This window comes from Lonchura striata, chromosome 7 (genome assembly GCF_046129695.1).
Source record: "Lonchura striata isolate bLonStr1 chromosome 7, bLonStr1.mat, whole genome shotgun sequence".
NCBI classification, from domain to species: Eukaryota; Metazoa; Chordata; class Aves; order Passeriformes; family Estrildidae; genus Lonchura; species Lonchura striata.
In genome coordinates this window covers 6326895-6344740 of record NC_134609.1, presented here as the reverse complement: position 1 = coordinate 6344740, position 17846 = coordinate 6326895, and the positions used below count along the sequence as shown (strand labels likewise).

At 40.6% G+C, this 17846-nt stretch overlaps 3 protein-coding genes across 13 annotated transcripts in view; 1 reads left to right on the top strand and 2 right to left on the bottom strand.

Moving 5' to 3' along the window:
* GPRIN2 (G protein regulated inducer of neurite outgrowth 2) overlaps positions 1-8404 on the bottom strand; it is a 33671-nt gene extending 25267 nt beyond the window's left edge. Inside the window, exons 1-4 of the mRNA XM_021536174.3 lie at positions 8333-8404; positions 7196-7421; positions 1542-1733; positions 220-336 (exon numbers count right to left, since the gene is read on the bottom strand). The gene's annotated coding sequence lies outside the window, so the exon portion shown is untranslated. The remainder of the gene's footprint in view (positions 1-219; positions 337-1541; positions 1734-7195; positions 7422-8332) is intronic.
* LOC110473557 (synaptotagmin-15) lies at positions 4532-13593 on the top strand. The gene is made up of 8 exons (XM_021536179.2): positions 4532-4602; positions 7573-7771; positions 8400-8542; positions 9050-9345; positions 10122-10292; positions 10799-10919; positions 11961-12140; positions 13211-13593. The coding sequence occupies exons 1-8, from the start codon at positions 4596-4598 to the stop codon at positions 13345-13347; spliced, it is 1254 nt and encodes a 417-aa protein (XP_021391854.1). The 5' UTR covers positions 4532-4595; the 3' UTR covers positions 13348-13593.
* Positions 13594-15675: 2082 nt separating this feature from the next.
* Positions 15676-17846, bottom strand: part of SHLD2 (shieldin complex subunit 2) — a 28806-nt gene continuing 26635 nt past the window's right edge. For 10 of the 11 annotated variants that reach the window (XM_077784552.1, XM_077784549.1, XM_077784551.1 and 7 more), the window contains 2 exons: positions 16683-16798; positions 15676-16126 (listed from right to left, as the gene is read on the bottom strand). In XM_077784552.1, the coding sequence (XP_077640678.1) occupies positions 15954-16126; positions 16683-16798 (289 nt within the window). In that variant the 3' untranslated portion in view covers positions 15676-15953. The remainder of the gene's footprint in view (positions 16127-16682; positions 16799-17846) is intronic. The other variant, XM_077784553.1, reaches the window with a different exon arrangement.

Genomic DNA, 17846 nt, shown 5'->3' with positions numbered 1-17846 from the left:
AATGAACATTTTGTATTCTTATTTTCTTAAAACATCAACAACCAGCTAACTTTCTTAATTCAATTTACATTAGCAAAAACCTTTGCAACCATAAGAACACATTCTAGTAAAAGCAAACCTGAAATTCCTATTACGAAATACACGAACCAAAAGTCATTAGAAAGGAATAAAAGTTCACATTTTTCCATTTTGCTTTATACATTCAAAAAAAATTCTCACCTTTAAAGAACTTTTTGCTTTGCTCCATTATTTGCACCAAAGCCCGGGTTTGGACAGGAGGTGGTGCTATACTCCGTGTAAATTTTGTTATTAGGCAACACCAAAGCTTACCAAAAGCTAAAGGAAAAGGTAAAAAAAGAGAAACATTCTAAATCCTGTAGAAGTGCTGGCATGCAGACTTTACCCATAGGTGCTTTCATATCAGTAGGTATTCTGCAACAGTGCTAAAAAGTTTTGTAAGAAGGCACTAAAATGTTTGTCTCTGTCAAGGATTTCAAATACCCAACAAAACATGATTATCAAAGCATGGAAAAAAATCTGTCATGCACAGCTCTGTGCAAGCTGTAACAGTTTTTTTTCTGTGGCCGAGGCTCTGTTGAGCAGCTCAGGGCCGTGAGGAAACTGATGGAACAGTGGAAGGTTTTTCAGGTCCAGTGAGAGCATTCTGTCTGCTTCTCCCTGAAGAATGGCAAGGTTTGCTGCACATCAGTTTTACTGGGCTGAGATGAAATGCCAAAGTAGGAATCCAAACCCCATGGCTAGGTTAATGCTGTTTTCCCCTCTCTCCTTTCTTCTTTTGCTTTCTCCTCATGCCCATCTAGAAGCATCAAACATGGCATCTTTTGAAGATTTTTTTCCTTGCTGTCTCTATCCCCATTTCACACCTGTAATTTTACTGGGAGAGCTATTCTGGATTGCAGTCTGCTTGATGGTGACTACCATCAACAGCCAAGCTGAAAGAAAACCATCGTGGAAGACTGGTTCCCTCCTGGCTGAACTTCCTCTCCTGTTCTCATCTTTTCTTGGGAAAGGAAACTAATAAATGACTCCCAAAACAGATCCAAGAGGCATTTTCTAAGAGAATAGATATTTCTTTCATATATTCCTTTCTGAAACTATCAATTATCCATAGCCTGCTAAAGCCAAGAACTAGGTGTTAAATCCAAGGCCAACAGGACATTGTGGGAGAAATTCTTATCTCAGTTACACAAGTGTGGATCTGGAGGAACTCCAGTCATTAAGCAATCTATAAAATCAAAATAACAATAAGTATTATTTCAAGAAGGTTTGTGATGATTAACTACCAGTAATTAATGCTGGTATAGAAATCGGGCAATGGTTGCCTGGAAATGAAAGGCACTATAGAAATTCTAAGTACTCATTATTTCTGCCATTTGCAATTATACTTTTCAATGTAATCTATTTGTTGTAGTCAGGGTACCCATCAATGCTCCCTGCAGACCCCAATCTATTGTTCCTGAATAATTCACTGGTCTCAATAACATTAGTTCACATTTAATTGGGGGAAAAAAAAAGTTTACCTATTCCTAGATGCCATTACAGATGAAGGCACCACCAACATGGAAGTCAAAACTGCATTGTAAATGCCATTACAGATGAAGGTACCATCAACATGGAAGTCAAAATTCACAAACATGAGGGAGTAGGTGTGAAGGCAGAATAACCTGAATATATTTCACTTGAAATGGATGGACTTAAACATCATTCTATGGCTGCAAAATAGGATAAAAAAAATGAAAACCCTTTTATTGAACAGGATCTGTTGAAGCTTTAAGATTATTAATAAATTATAGTAGGAGTTAAGACTTCAGTGTAAAATGATGCTATAATTACTTAACTTTCTAAAGACCTGTTGATGCTTCTGATCCTACAGCTGTATCATCTTTAAATACTTTCCTATCCTCTATCAAGTTATGTTCCTATAAACAGCTTTAAGAAATTACATGCAATCAAATTAATTGTAAATCAGAATTGGATAAAAGGTTTTATATGTTAAGCAAATATTCACCGATTTTTTCAAAGATATACAATTTTAAAAATACATATGTTGAATTTCACCCAGTCAAGCGGGAATTACATGAATGCATGATAAATTATTTGCTGTTACTTAGACAGGTGTCAAATGAGCAATGTGACATCAGTGTTTTTAAGGCAACACACTTTGCAAAATTGGTTTGTGACAGATTTTTTAAGTGGTCTTTTAAAGCTCAAGATTTGAGTGAAAAATGTGTATGTTACAAAATATGCACCAGAAACACAGAATATTTATAGTACAATATCTAGGTCCACAAAACATTAAACTCTTAGCTGTTCAGGGATTTAGGCTAAGAAGGAGGCTACAATCAGAGATAAAGGAGGGTATAGTTGTGTTTCATGTCCTGTGTTTATTCTGATTTCCAGCTGTTGCAAGAACTCAGCATAGAAAGACTGGAAATGGCAACTTCACAGTGGAGAAGATAATCAAAATTAAAGCTTTGTCATTAACTCCTTCCACAGGAACTTGGGGAGGGCAAATCTGCTCCTCCAGGTCACACTGCCCCATCCCCAGGCTCATGAAACAGGAGCTGAATCAGCAGATGGTTACTGGGTATTGCTGCCCAGCTTCCCACACCTCCACACAGGCAGCAGGGCTTGTGTGGGAGCCAGTGCATCTGGCACGGATCACTTCACTGGCCATCAGTGCTCTGGAAAGCAACCAGGTGTTCAGAGCAACTGCAGCACTCCTCGCACAGCCACACAAGTCAGCTCAAGCAAGAACACTGCAAGAGAAGGCAGGCAGTTGTTGTCTTGCCACACGACTCAAAATTTTTCGTTGCCTCAGACATGCTTATAGACATTATCCTGACAAGTGCAAAACTGCTGAGAAAAAAACTCTACTTCAGTGTTTGCAGTAATTCAATGGAGAAATAAGAGTAGCAAAAACGCTGACTGTGCAATATTTATTTAATAATTAACTATCTTACACGCCTAAAACTAAAATATATGAAGCTTTTTTTGGGGGGGGTAAAAATTATCTAAATACTTTGTTTCTTCCAGAGGATTCAAAAATTAATAGAAAAAGCTTAACCATGCTACATTTTCAGCCAAGCATTTTAAATGCAGAGAAAAGAATTCTAAGATTCTACAGAAACAGAGGATATTGCATTAAGATCCTACTGGTTTTAATTCCTTTGCATCTCTTTGGCTATTAGATTAAACAACACTAAGCACTACACATGCAACAATTGTGAAAAGAACGTGTAGTATGTTAAATTTAAGGTATAGATTCTTGTCATATACTGGTTGTGAAAGAAACATTAGCAGACAAGAAGTGATAGAAAATACTTTGTTCCTGAACTATGCGTGAATAATTTGGCTGGTTAAGATCTGGTTGTATCCATTACACACCCAGAGATTAATGACCATTACATTCATTAATACAAATAGAAAGGGCTGAAATTGCAATTGGCCGAGATATGTGTTCCTTTGTGCTTACATATTTTAAGATATAAACATTTGTGTTTTTTCCCACACGGATATTCAGAATTAAGATTTTAATATCAATATTTTTTTTCTGAGCATAACTGTAGCTTTTGGAGTTCTCTCACACAGGCAATGTCGCACAGGTGCCTTTAGAGGGCTGACAGGATTTATGCAGCACAATGGTCAGCATCATCCCTGCCCGACTCCAGCCCTCCTCCGCGGAAGCTCGGCCGGGCTCGGGGAGCCTGGGACCGCGCGGGACCTTTTTCCAGCGGGTCCCTTGGCTTTTCTTGCACGAGAGGTGCCTCTGTCCGAGCTGCTGCTCGCAGCCCTGCCGAGTGCGCGCCGCGGGGGCGGGCCGGGGAGGGCACACCGGGGCGGCGGCGCTCGCACCCCGGGGCGGCGGCGGCGCTCGCACCCCGGGGCGGCGCTCGCACACCGGGGCGGCGGCGGCGCTCGCACCCCGGGGCGGCGCTCGCACCCCGGGGCGGCGGCGCTCGCACCCCGGGGCGGCGCTCGCACCCCGGGGCGGCGCTCGCACACCGGGGCGGCGCTCGCACACCGGGGCGGCGGCGGCGCTCGCACCCCGGGGCGGCGGCGGCGCTCGCACCCCGGGGCGGCAGCGCTCGCACCCCGGGGCGGCGGCGGCGCTCGCACACCGGGGCGGCGCTCGCACACCGGGGCGGCGGCGCTCGCACCCCGGGGCGGCGCTCGCACCCCGGGGCGGCGGCGCTCGCACCCCGGGGCGGCGCTCGCACCCCGGGGCGACGCTCGCACACCGGGGCGGCGCTCGCACCCCGGGGCGGCGGCGCTCGCACCCCGGGGCGGCGCTCGCACCCCGGGGCGACGCTCGCACCCCGGGGCGGCGGCGGCGCTCGCACCCCGGGGCGGCGCTCGCACACCGGGGCGGCGGCGGCGCTCGCACCCCGGGGCGGCGCTCGCACACCGGGGCGGCGGCGCTCGCACCCCGGGGCGGCGGCGCTCGCACACCGGGGCGGCGGCGCTCGCACACCGGGGCGGCGCTCGCACACCGGGGCGGCGGCGCTCGCACACCGGGGCGGCGGCGGCGCTCGCACACCGGGCCCGCAGAGCGGCGGCACCCACGCCCACCCATGCCCGGTGAGTGCCGGGGGCGCGCGGGGAGGGAGGCGGGCAGGGAGGCGAGGCGGCGGTGCCGGCTCCGCCGCAGCCCCGCTCCAGCATCGGCCCAAACCTGCCCCGCGCACCTGCCCGGCAGGGAACAGCAGCCTGGAACGGCGGCGCTGGCAGCGCTGCCACAGCTAACGCGAAATCTTGCCCCCACTCCCCCTCAGTTATTTAATTTATACTGTACATGGGCTTAGATTGTGTCTTTATATGGGGATTAAAACTCGTGCTGGAGAACGGGCTGCTTGTAAACTTGCTCATAAACCAAAAGGCTTACTGCAAAGTTTAAGTAAAGCTTATTAAAAGCATATAATCACACAGTAAGCAAAAAGGGACAGATGATGCCTGTCAACACCTGCTCTATGCTAGGATAAACCTCGTACCTATTAGCAGGAGGCAGTTCCCTGGCTGGGGTGGAGGGAGATGAAGTGGTCCGACAGGTCTCTTCATCTCCTCTGCCATGATCCTGTACCGCAGCAGGATAAAATATATCAATTTCTTATGATGACAGGGAGTTATTTTAAAAGATACATATTTTCTCCCTGTACACAATGGATGCAACTTATCTCAGTGGTTTGTTTTTGTGACCAGTGCTACATTGTGCCCTAAGCCACCGGTTCTGTTGCTGATCTAACCAGATAAGATGGTCTAAAAGTGAGACAAATTCCCCTTACTCTCGTTAAATTACAGGTAACTGCTGAAATAAGTAAAATTTTACCTTTTATCTACAGCTGTATAAAGTTTAAAAAAACCCCAGAAATTGAGTCACGCACAGTTATCATTCTGCAGTGAAAAATTCAGTAGAAACTCATTAACTAAGAGACTGGAAACTTGTTCTCTTACTCCAAAATCAATGCACACCTCGTCATTCTGTCTTTAATGGTAAATAGTGACAAACTGGTTATACGGGAACACAGGACTGCTGCTGAAGCATCAAAGACTTGTGAATAAAGAGGACAAGTTAAACAAAGACCTGTACAGCTTGCATGAGATGTTAACCTTTCAGACACTTGTGTCAGACAGTAAAACTACCAGCCATATAGATATTTGTGCTGTTTATAGCACATACATTAAGGAAACCATTAATTCCTATTATGCTCATGGTCATTAAACTGAAACATCTTTTCTACATCAGGCCTTCTGAGATGCAATAATATCCGAGTCTGACTGAAGATATACTTGAGCATGCCCTGCCCTGCAAAACTAAAAGGAACAAACACAAAAAATTCTCATGCTCATATGCATTTCCTCATACTGTGCATTCTTATCAAGGAAAACCAATTTACTCACATGGAACCATCAGAACTTGATTCTTGTATTAATATTAACCCACACCAAGTAGGTGCCTGTTTCCTGTGGCTCAGAATAAGGATTGTACCAAGCCTGGCTGAATGCTGGAACCCACTCATTTCACCTCCCAGCTGCAAGGGCAGCAAAGTGCTGTTGCTGTGGTACTGCCTTGGCTGCTCCGTGGTGGTGCTGGGACATAGGAGTGATTGTGTGATTCAGGGAAGCAGAAGCCAATTCCTGCAGAGGCCTAAGGCAACACACCTGGAGGGGAGCTGCAAAACCAACTTGGCTCTGGTGACTCCACCAAATGCAGTAAAATGAGTCAGGATCAGATTAAGGCCTTTGAGGCGCTATGGCCAGGTTATTTCATAGCACAAGGTAATTACTTAAGTGTTCTGCAGCTGAAGGACATTTGTGTCACTTACTACAACAGGGAAACACAGAAAAAGATCAGCAATATATGTACATGCCACTCACCTCCTGGACTCTTTATAGCTCCAATGAATAAACTAAATTAAATGAAATAGTTTTGAATTATTCAAAACTATTATTATTTGATAGTCAAAACTATCATTAGTGTTGACTGATTATTTTGTGCTTGTATTGTCTTTATTTTACTTGTACCATTGTATAGAGACAGCTAAGTGTAAGGTACCTACCAAGCATAAACAGATAAAAAGGAATTAAGCATAATCACAGTAATCTCTACCTAAAAGCAGAGAAAAGGAAAAAAAAATTCAGTACCAGTTGTGAAAAAATGCCAGGTCACTTCACTACTTCAGTTTCAGGGGAGACCTTGAGAACTGTCAGCACCCAGTACTCAGCTGCTCCTCAGCTGCCTCCCATGTCTACAGAGTGGAAGATAATTCTGGAGTTTACGTGCAGAGCAAAATAATCTTTGCAGCCTATCACTCCAGCATTCTCAGCAAAAATGTGAAACAAATGAACTGAGCCCATTATCAATTGTCTGCCCTTGGTCTAATGAGAAATTCTCACAACAGAATTTCTCAAATTCATATTAAATACACTTATTAAGTTTTATTTGTACTTTGGTTTGTTCACAGTAATTATACAAGATTTTGTTGTATGTTAAGTACTCACAGTTCAGGAAACTGCGTTTAATGGATATTTAACTTTGACTTCACAGATCAGGAAACACATGCATCCTTAGAAATAAAACAACCCAAAGCTTTACTTTGTTCCTTGTGCCAGGGTTTAGATTCAGTTCAACATAGATTAATAGTTGGAAGAACAAACCAATCCAAAATAATGGTACCTTTCATATTAGGTGCTCCTGGGTTCTCTTTTTCTTCCATTATGCAAGCTCTAGCACTTCTGTCATGCTAAGGTAAATGCTAATGCTAAAACAAGAGCCTGAGCAATTCTTTGGCATCTGGGGTTTTTTCATGTCTGTAGTCTCTCACATTGCAGAAACTGCCAGTGCTTCTGAACACTGTCTTCTGTCGCTGCCATTGTCATGTGTCTTCAGGTGCTGCACCATGCTACCAAACAGAAATGCACATGTGAGCTGAATGTTTCATTTAAAAAGAATTTTGGAATGGTTTTTGTTAGCTTTAATATTCCTTTCTACACCCAAAATATACTTAACTTTGATCTTCCTATGATGTTTTATGTGCTTTTATGTTTGAACAGAGCAAGCAGTTGCTGTGGCTGGAGGTATAATAGGAGGGACCCTTTTATTTGTTCTCCTTGGAATAACTGCGTATCTGCTCTGGAAAAAATTTTGCTGCCTCTTTTCTTATGAAAAGCTCATCAATCCTGTCAAAACAACAAATGCAAATGCCATTTTCCAAGATCAGGCAAATTCTGAAATTCAACAAGAAAGCACAAGGTATGTATTTTCATCTTTTTTTAAAGCATATGCCATGCAATTTATTTCAACTTGTCAAATGTCAAATGAGCAGGTGATCCAAATATATGCATGTACAGAAATAAAGAAGATCCCTAAATTACATGTTTTGTTTCTTTAGGAAAAAGATAATCTAACTATAAAAGTGATGATTACTCCTGATTTATTTAAAAGAGAGAATATATTCAAGTGTAATTGGTAAATGGATAGCTATACCAGTTCGACAAACCCAGCCCATGTTCCAGAGTGATTTCTAGTCTAATAACAAAAACAATATGACCTCAGTTCAGGAAGGAGACTCTTTTAGAGACTTAATCATTGCAGGGGTTTTGGCTCTAAAACAAGCAGCTGCAGTTATTTCTTTCTTTGCTTTGAAAGATAAATTGTAAAGGGAAGGAAAGGGGGAAAGAGAAGAATCTGTCAGAAGAATTAAGATCTCATGTGCCCTTTTATGCATTAAGCAATTGATTTTATTTGCTTTTTGATTTTATTTTTACATGTCTGTAGAATTTTTACCTTGTGACATAAGAACAGTAAACTTACTACTCTTATCAAGTTTGGTTTCCACATTTAAACCAGAAGAGTCAATAGATGCTGTTGTCTTGAGCAGATCCAGAAGTGTTCCATTTGTCATTCCACCAACACTGCACAGGCGAGACTTGATTCACCTGACGAATGAAGAACAGGTTCAGGAAGACAGGGACCCTTTCATGACCCCCCAGTCTGGGCCACGGTCATCATTTCATTCTTTGGGTATGGCATTGCAAAAATTTTTTCAGGGTAGGGTGGCTTTATTATGAAGCATATATCTTGGGGGCACACCAGAGATAGCATTACACAGCACAAGTCCTAAGTGCTCTATGTATTTATATATTTTATATATGACAATTGGGCAAGAATGTAGTCATTTTGGTCCCAGTGCAGTGGTACCCTACACATTTGGCAGACAAAGCAATCTCTCCTCCCATATTTTGTAAAGGCCAGAAAGTGTCTGTTGTCCCCAGAAAGAGCAGTCACCAGCTGCACACTGCAATAACAAAGAGCTAGAGCTAACCAGATACAATCCCAGGAATAAGGGAAAGAAAAGTGGTGCAGCAAATTCCCCAAATTTGAGGGAAAATAAAATATGAAATTTTTACAAAAAATTGATTGTTAATAAAGAGGCTAATCTGATTTACCCAAATACAGCAGTGGTTATAAAAATGCTTGCATGGGTTCTTGAGGCTAATCTGAGGGTGCTTGTTTTGCCTTTCCTTGTAGCTGGAGCTTATGTTGTAGGAACTGTTAACCCAGATCTGTACAAGCTCCCTGAAGACAAAAGTGAAACCGATTTTCCTGATGGCAGCATTGGCCGCCTCTGGTTCTCCATAGAATACGAGCAAGAGTCAGAAAGGCTCCTTGTCTCCTTGATCAAAGTCAGAAAGCTGCAGCCTCCTGCTGATTCCTGCAGTCCATTTGTGAAAATCTACCTGCTGCCTGATGAAAGAAGCTACCTGCAGTCCAAAACAAAACGTAAAACTCTCAACCCACAGTTCGATGAAAACTTTGTTTTCCAGGTACTTTTTCTTTTGAAGAGGCAGATTTTTGTTTGCAACTATTAACTTGTCAAACTACAGTACATGTTTGGATGTTCAAAATGCTTCTACCAAGATAGAAGTTGTTTCCATCAGACACAGGATTTTTTTTTACTGGGGCTTCTGGAGATGCTGGGCTACAGAACTGATCTTACTTCTGGTCAGTACCAAACTTAAGGATTACAGAACTTGCCCTGGGAATAACGAAAACTCCAGTTTGAACTACAGCTGATCAGTCCAGCCTAGCAGTTCTAGAAGTCCAAAAGGAGCCAATACTGACAAAATGCTTTCACAGCTTGTAGTGTTTTTTAGGCTAGACAGCAGAACCTGGGAGGTATGTCTGGGCTGCTATTTGTACAGTGCTGTTCAGCTTTCCATTTCATGCTAACAGGCTTTCAGCACACATCACAAGACAAAAGCTTTAAAACAAAAGTTTGTGTTTCAGACAACCAAAAAAATGTTTACAGATTCTAAACACCTGAATCTGAAAGTAAATGCAGCACATAGCACTAGATCCATATGAGCTATAAAACCACCAATTAACTTCATAGCTTTCAAATGAACTCTTATTTTAGCTTGGATCTAGACTTCTGCATAGCTAAAACTTGATGCAAATTTTAAAAGTAGACTTCAAACAATTAAAGGAAATCTCCAGGTACACTTACCACCGTTTGAAAAATATTTCATTTGAAGACATGCTAGAGTAGAAAAGTATCAGATGTTTTATAATTATTAATATTCTTCATTTTCCTGTACAGGTTTCTAGTAAAATGTTGCTCCAAAGGACACTAAAGTTTTTGGTTTATCATGTTGATAAACAGAATAAGCATCATCTCCTAGGCCAAGTTATATTCCCACTAAAAAATGAAGCATTAACTGAGGACAACAAACTAGTCATATGGAGAGATCTGGAGAAAGAAAACTTGGAGGTATGTGATACCAGGCTGCTTGGCACTGTGGAACTTTGGTCATCTCACAAGTATTGGAAGGATATAGCTGAAGTAGAACTACGTTCTACCAAGTACCTAAAATGCAAAAGCACTTCATAAACATTTGGAATTGAAATTCCCATCTTACAAACCTGCAGATCCATAGCTGCTGTAAAGGCAGTACCCAGATGCTTAGAAAAAGTGAAAATGTGAATTACGAGGTCGTTACATAAAAACTTTTGTTACTTGCTTCTCTTTTCAATTAGAGCAGAAAAGAGCAGAAGAGGCAAGGAAATAGCCCCTGGAAAAGAGTAATTCTGAGAGTTAGGAAGGCTGATTAATTGGCTCCCTCAAATGTTACAACAGCATAAATAAAGCCAATACAATTCACTCACATGCCTTAGTGTGACAGAAACCATTAGCATGAAAAAAGGATTGGTCTCCCCATTGACCAGGTGATGAGAGCTGTTCAGACATATTTGACAGGTGGTGTTCTGCTTCCAAAGCCTCCTTCAGAGCATGGTGATATCCAGTTCTCCCTGAGCTACAATGACTACCTGGGCCGTCTCACGGTGGTGGTTCTGAGGGCGAGGGGATTAAAGCTCCAGGAGGAGAGCCCTGCTGCCGGTAAGTGGGATTTCCTCCCTGCTATCAGCTCCACACTTCCTGTTTTAATTTGCTCCTTCCTCATCTGTACACCCAGGCTTGTGCTGTGGGACTCTGACAGGAACAAATAAACATCCTGGTGATTTAAGTGGAAACAAGCTATATTTTGCCCTGAGGCAATTAGATTTTGATAGCTTAGTTTTGCCATGTTTGGGGTTCATTTCATAATAAAAGGCTTGTCCTGTGGCAATTGGTGGTAACATTTTTCTCCTGTTTTTGTACCGTGAGCAACATCCTTTTGCTGCTCTCCAGTCCACAGCAGGCAATATTTCAGGGGACATTGACATGAACAGTTACCTCCAGTCAAATTCTCATAGCTAACAGCTGCAGGACAACTGCTTATGCTGAAACAGCTGTCCTGGGAGGAACTGAATTGGGAGAAAAAAAATCCCAGTTTAGGACAGCCTGGCTGCTGTTCAAAGGACCATGGCATGGAGTCACAATTTTCTCCCTTAGTGCAGAGGGCTTTTTCTGGTACATAATACTCATGTATCCCTGGTCTCAGAGATTACCTCAAAGTGCTGTTTAAAATATAACACTCAAAAGCAAAAACAGATGAAGAACCAAACTTGTAGTTCAGTCTGTAATAATTTCTTGCAGAGCTTTGAAGCTAAACAATATAAATGCAAAATACACCTACCATTTAAAAAGAGAAGCGGTATAGTCCTCTATATACAAACATCACTATGGAGTTTTTTTTGACTGAACAAATTAAGCCTTCAAAAAGTCTCCATCAGATGAAGGGAAGGCACAGAAACATAAGATCAAGAATGCAGGGTAAAAATATGGCTGCTTATTTTAACAGCACTTAAATTGTAAAGTGCACTGCAAAGCTGCATCTTCAGTACTCTGTTTTATGTCATGCTGTCATGCGTGTTCCATGAATCTTTCACAATCTGATGTTATACTTGATACTAACTCCCAAAAGGAAAAAAATCCTTAAGCCATCTCCCAACTGCTTCTTGAAGATGTCTTTTAGACTTGAATTTCTTTTTCTCCAAGGTGTGTATGTCAAAGTCTCACTAATGAACCATAATAAATTCATCAAAAGTAAAAAGACAGCAGCTCTTCTAGGAACTCCCAATCCTGTGTACAATGAAACCTTCAGTTTCAAGACAGATCAGACAGAGCTGGATACAGCAAGCCTGAGTCTATCTGTGCTCCAGACTAACAAAGGAGAAAGTAAGTCATATAAATTATTACAGTCAAGGTGTCAGATCTCTTACATATTTGAGACGTTTAAACCTGAGAGGAAGTAACTCCTTTTCAGCAATAATCATAAAACTTGTAAGGTTTAAGGTATTTCAAAGGCTGTCTCTTTAAAAGTAGAACAACTTGTTTGTAGTTAAACACATTTCTCTCTTTCAGAGGCTCAATTTCATGGAAGACATTAATAAAATCACTGTAGACTAGTCAATGCTAGTACAAGGTGCTGTGTCTTTGTTTTGTTCCAGTATCCCATTAAAACAAGCTTATGTGAACACTTGTGTGTAACACAAAGCCTGCAAAACTGTGTGGCCGTTCACTCTTTCTAAGCAAATCTGAAAGATTAATAGGAATTTCAATTCTCTCAGCAGTGAGAGATTAGCAAACATCCCCATTCCCTGGCAGAACACCTGAGGCTTGAGGCCACCTCTTACTGTCAGAGAATCCATTAAGGAGTTCTGCTTACAAAAGCAAATCAGAATTCAGTATTTCCACTGCTCACAAGAAAAACATCTTTTCTGCAGTGCAAATATGATCTCAATAATTTTCCCCATTCATAGTTGAAAAATCCAGGCATGAATAAACAATCTGGTCCTTGGCAGTGGCAACACACCTATCACAGCTCCCAGCTGTCTCAGTAACTGCATTTGTTTTTCGCTAAGCCAGAGCATCATGTGAATCCTGCTGAGGCTGCTGATGCCCAAAATTAGGGCACACTTCCCCAGTAAACCTGAGGTAAAGGGGCAGGGCAGATATAGATCAGATATTTAAGCCTTGAAGATGTTTTAGTTTAACTGCAGGCAAAAGGACAGGCCTGCATTGACCAAACACCCACTTACTGCCATACCTTTTTTAATGCTGAGCCTCAGCAGGTAGAAGCTACAGAACCTGAAGTCCAGAGTTATTTCCTCGAGGAATATTTTGGTTTAAAAATGTCTTTCAGAAAAGGCATTACTTAGAGAAACACATGTTGATATTCTAATTAGGCAAGGTTTTCAGAGAAGCATCACAGGTGCTCATCACTAACTGCTTTCTTTTTTTCCCAGAAACACTTCTGCTGGGACGAGTAGTAGTTGGGCCTTTCATGTACACACGTGGCAGAGAACTGGAACACTGGAATGAGATGATCAGCAAGCCCAAGGAGCTGGTTAAACGATGGCATGCTCTCTGCCACAGCACATGAGCAGCACTGAGAAAAAAACCAACCTTAACATGGAAAAGCTCTTACTATCTATCTTTCTCATCTAAAGGGTACAAAAATCTTTGCTAAGATTTGGTACCCAAAGAAGAAAAGAATAAAATTAATTATTTCCTTGACCAAACACAAATAAAAGATTTGGTCCCTGATAGGCTGGGAGTCCCTCTTTCCTCTCTTCAAAATATATGTTAAATTAACAAGCAGCTGAGCAAATAAAACAGCCAAATGTAATCTCTCAGTATTAATTATTTTGACTAGTAAATTCCACTTCTTGGTCATGAGTTCTGGGCACAAATGATCACACATCATGTAGATAGAGCCCAAAACAACCCAAGAATTGCCAGTGATGACACCAGGCCTATCTGCCCACTGCTCCACATCGCCACAGTGGCTTCACCAAAGGGGAGAGAAGCCCAGTGAGCATGCCAAAAGACAAGCCCCAAAGACACTGACTAATACATGCACAACTTGTTTTAAATATAATGCTGCTATTTTAGACCTCTTTTGAACAGGCAGGGTGAAGGCACTGCTTATTGGTCACACACCTGGAAGCAGCTGTTCACAGTGTATTTCCTGCAGCAACTCAGTTCAATGTTTTCAGCTGACCCCAACTACAGCACTTTGGGACAAGTAAAGAAATCACAGAGTCACAAGTGACTGGAGGCTATTCCAGTACTGGAGTACTTTGAGACAGTAAGATGAGGACCTGTCCTGTCCTTTTGTATTTCTCTTTAAACACATCTCTGCTGGAGACAGAGCATTGATTACAAGAGCCTTGGTTTGACCTAGTATGACCATTCTTACACTGAAGATCCAATTAGTTTAAGCCCCCTGGGCATGTGTCTGTTTTAGTAGCAGAGTCTTCTTCATTAAGTAAATGACTTCTTTCTAAAGTAATTCGGAGCAATTATTCCTAATCAAAATAAAATAGGACATTCTTCTCTTTTTGATTGTTCACTGGGGACCTGAGCTCTGTACCCTTCTAACTGTACAGTCATAAACCAGACACACAGACTACTGCAGCAAAACATTTTGCACAATCATGTTCCATAACCGCTACAACTGAAATCAAACCAGCTTCCCTTCAAACAGGATACAATATTAATTAATGCAAAACCTTAAAAATATTAGGCTTCTCTGGGGAGATGAAACCACTTTCCATTTTGATAATATTGTTATTGCCTAAAGGAAATGTTATGAATGAGAAGATACCACAGAGGAATTCTAAGATAACAGAGCTCCCTGATCCACCATCTGGTATGTTACATAGTACCTTCAGTCTGTCTTGCTAATTACACCACTGGATACAAAATGAGCCTAAACTCATTACATTAAACTGAATTTGACAAAGTGCTCAACCCTCGTTGTATCTTTGCTAAAGGAGTAATACCAGCAACTCAACCCCAAAGAGCTGTATTCAAATATCAGCCCCACAAAACTACTGCAAACCAATCTGATAAGCAAAGTTACTGTGTTTGTTCTGGGGAGAAAAACTACTCAGTTATCATGCAGTTTACATATTTCTAGAATAAAGTATTTTACTGAATAAATTTTGTATTTAATTATTTCAATCATACCATTAAAGGTCTTAAAAGTAAGCAGTTAGTAGTATTTCAGACAGTTGGTTGAGGAGCTTGTGCAGAAGATGCATGCAATGCACAGTGTCTGTTAACAAATACCCCTAAGGTGGCAAGTCACCTGTCTGACCTGATGTACAGTATGGTCCTCTTTTCTTCTTATCCATTAAGGTAACAATACTTCCAGCTTGTGTGCTCAGTAATTTCAGCTAAATTGTGAAGAAACAAATTCTAATGCACTTACCAATGTACTTGTACTCATGGTCATCCAAGTGAAGCAAATGAGAAAGGGCCTTTTTGACTCTACCTGAACAAGAGTTATTTCAAAGCAAGACACATCATCAAATTAGAAGTTCTGATATGGTTTTTTTAACTGTCAAGCAATTTTTTTACCTACTGCCTTTTATGTAACATCCATCTGATCTTGTGCTTGAGACTTACCTTGAGCTGAAGGAGGCAGAATGATTACAAGACAATTCTGTTTCACAAGAGAAAAGAGCAGCAGCAAAACTGCCAAGGGTCAATGGAAAAAATTCTGCTGTCAAAAAAAGGAAAGTAACCACAACAGCAAAACAAAATCAGCAAGCTACAGATAGCATATGGGATAAGACAAAAAAAATTGTGTAACTAAAATATTATTGAATTCTTTGTCTTCCTCTAATATGCCAGGTCTCAGGAAAATTCAGTCTCTCACAACAGTTGTGAACTTTTCTGAGGAGAAAAAGGAAAACAGATATGGAAGAAATTTTTGGAATTTATTAACATAATTATTAACATAAAAATACATGTATAAAAATATATTTTATGAAAATTCATCAGTATTACTCCAGCAGTATTTACTATTAGCAGATATTCCATACCAGTCCTTTTGATGGTTTTGCTTTTTTCATAAGTTAAAACCCAAATCCTTTATTATAATTTTTTAAAGAGATTTGCTTCCTTCAGCTAAGTCATCTTTCTTCTGCTTCCCATCTGTGTGTCCTTATGGTCTTTGTTACTCAGTTAGTGCAGAGGTCAAAGATCAGGATGAAAATTCAGCAGATGGAAGTCCTTTTGCAAAGGATAGCTGTTCTCATCTAGCACAAAGTGGCTTCTGATTTCCAACAAATAGAATGCTTCTGTATCTGCCAGCAGTGAATGACACAGATCTGCTACTATTGTGCCATAGGTTATATCTGAACAGGGCACTGCAAAACACAAACCAATTCAATTTACACTTGATTTTCACAATAGCACCTAACATTCAAGTTCTACCAACATGAAGCTCCATTCAATTACTGGAAGTGAAGTTCAACATCTGAATAGAAAATTAGCTTTTATTTTTAATTACTTTTTAAAAACTGTTTCTCATTAAACTGTTAACCCCTGTGAATCATATAAAACACCTCAAGTCAAACAGGATGGATCAAGTGAAGCTTGTCTGAAACACATCTCAGTGTTTCACATAATGAAAGCATGCTAGCTCCTTGTAAAAGCTCCTAAGACATTCTATTTCACACATAAGGAACCTATTTAGTTATTGAATATTTAGGTAGATAACTACAACTACTTAGTTATATAATAGGTATTCACATCATCTTACTTCCTGTTATTGCAACCTGTCCTCTGAAATTCTGAGTTTGTCAGACAGCCGCTGAAATATTCTTTGATGTTGTTTTTTTTACACTGTCAATGATTAAAAATTTTGCTTCCATTGTGAACTTTGTTGCATATTTCTATCACAAGTAATTCATAAATCAGTACCTACTAATCTCTTCAGCCAGTCTGCAGGAATATTGAGGAAGATTTTTTCCACCAACTCAGATACCACATGAACATAAATTTCATATCCTTCATCTTCTACTGTCATCAAAGCAGGTCTAAATCAGAAAACAAAGTTTCATGAAGTCAATTACTATGGTTTGTTTTCTATTGAAGCAAAATTTTAGAAAGCACTACAATTTAATCTTACTCTGCAACATAATACCAAGAAATAGAAAAATGATAAAATCTCTATGTATGATGTGTCAAATCTAGCACTAGAACCAGTTTGAGCAGTAAATAAGGAAATAGCCTTAAACTGAGACAGGACACTCAGACATTAGAAGGAAAATTTTCATTGTTAGGATGGTCAGGATTGCCCACAGAGGAGGTGGTGGAAATGTAAAGTGGGGACATAAACTTAGGTGTATCACTTGGAATTGTACCATCTGTATCAACATCACCCTATGTTGTCTGTCTTAATACATCACTTTATAGCCACGTAATACCAAGGCACATCTCTTGTACTGTAACAAATACCAAATGTTTTCACAAACCACTGAACAAATAAAAATCCCTATTTGGAAATACTCCCAAAGTGATGCATTCTTACTAAATAAATCCGAAGAAAATTTCAGTGCAAAAATGTCAGGCTTTTCTCTGAAAAAAGGGAAATATAAATTCTACATCTGGATGTGTTCCCATGCTGAGAATACAAACACTGGAATTCCTTATCATTTTTCTACCATCTTTTGTGCAGGAGCAAATTGAGGTCCTTCATGCCTACTGAGATTTTATAGTCTTATGAAGACTGGCAGAACCTTTTCAGTTAAGGAATAAACCTCTTTGCACTTAATCCTCCCTCACAGGAAAACAAATAGCACATAAAGATGCAAGACTATTTTGCTTAGAGGAAAAATACTAAGTCACTACCTGGTTAGATAAATAGGATATTTAAGTCATAGTTCATTAAGTAATAGTATTTAAGTCAATGATTCATTAAGCTCATTATGAAACAGTTTAGAAAGAATTTAAGAAAAAATTTAGATAGAAAATTTACATATTCTAGAACTCTATCACGTCCATAGTTGGCTCAAACATTCTCTAGCTACATGTCTTTCTAGTCACAGTGATATTTCAAAAGCCCAAGATTAATGTGAGAATTGA

Excerpts from the sequence above, each read along its gene's own strand:
- LOC110473557 (XM_021536179.2), top strand. Across the intron at positions 8,543-9,049 it reads GTCATCATTTCATTCTTTGG|CTGGAGCTTATGTTGTAGGA; the intron begins GTATGGCATTGC and ends CTTTCCTTGTAG. Across the intron at positions 12,141-13,210 it reads CCAGACTAACAAAGGAGAAA|AAACACTTCTGCTGGGACGA; the intron begins GTAAGTCATATA and ends TTTTTTTCCCAG.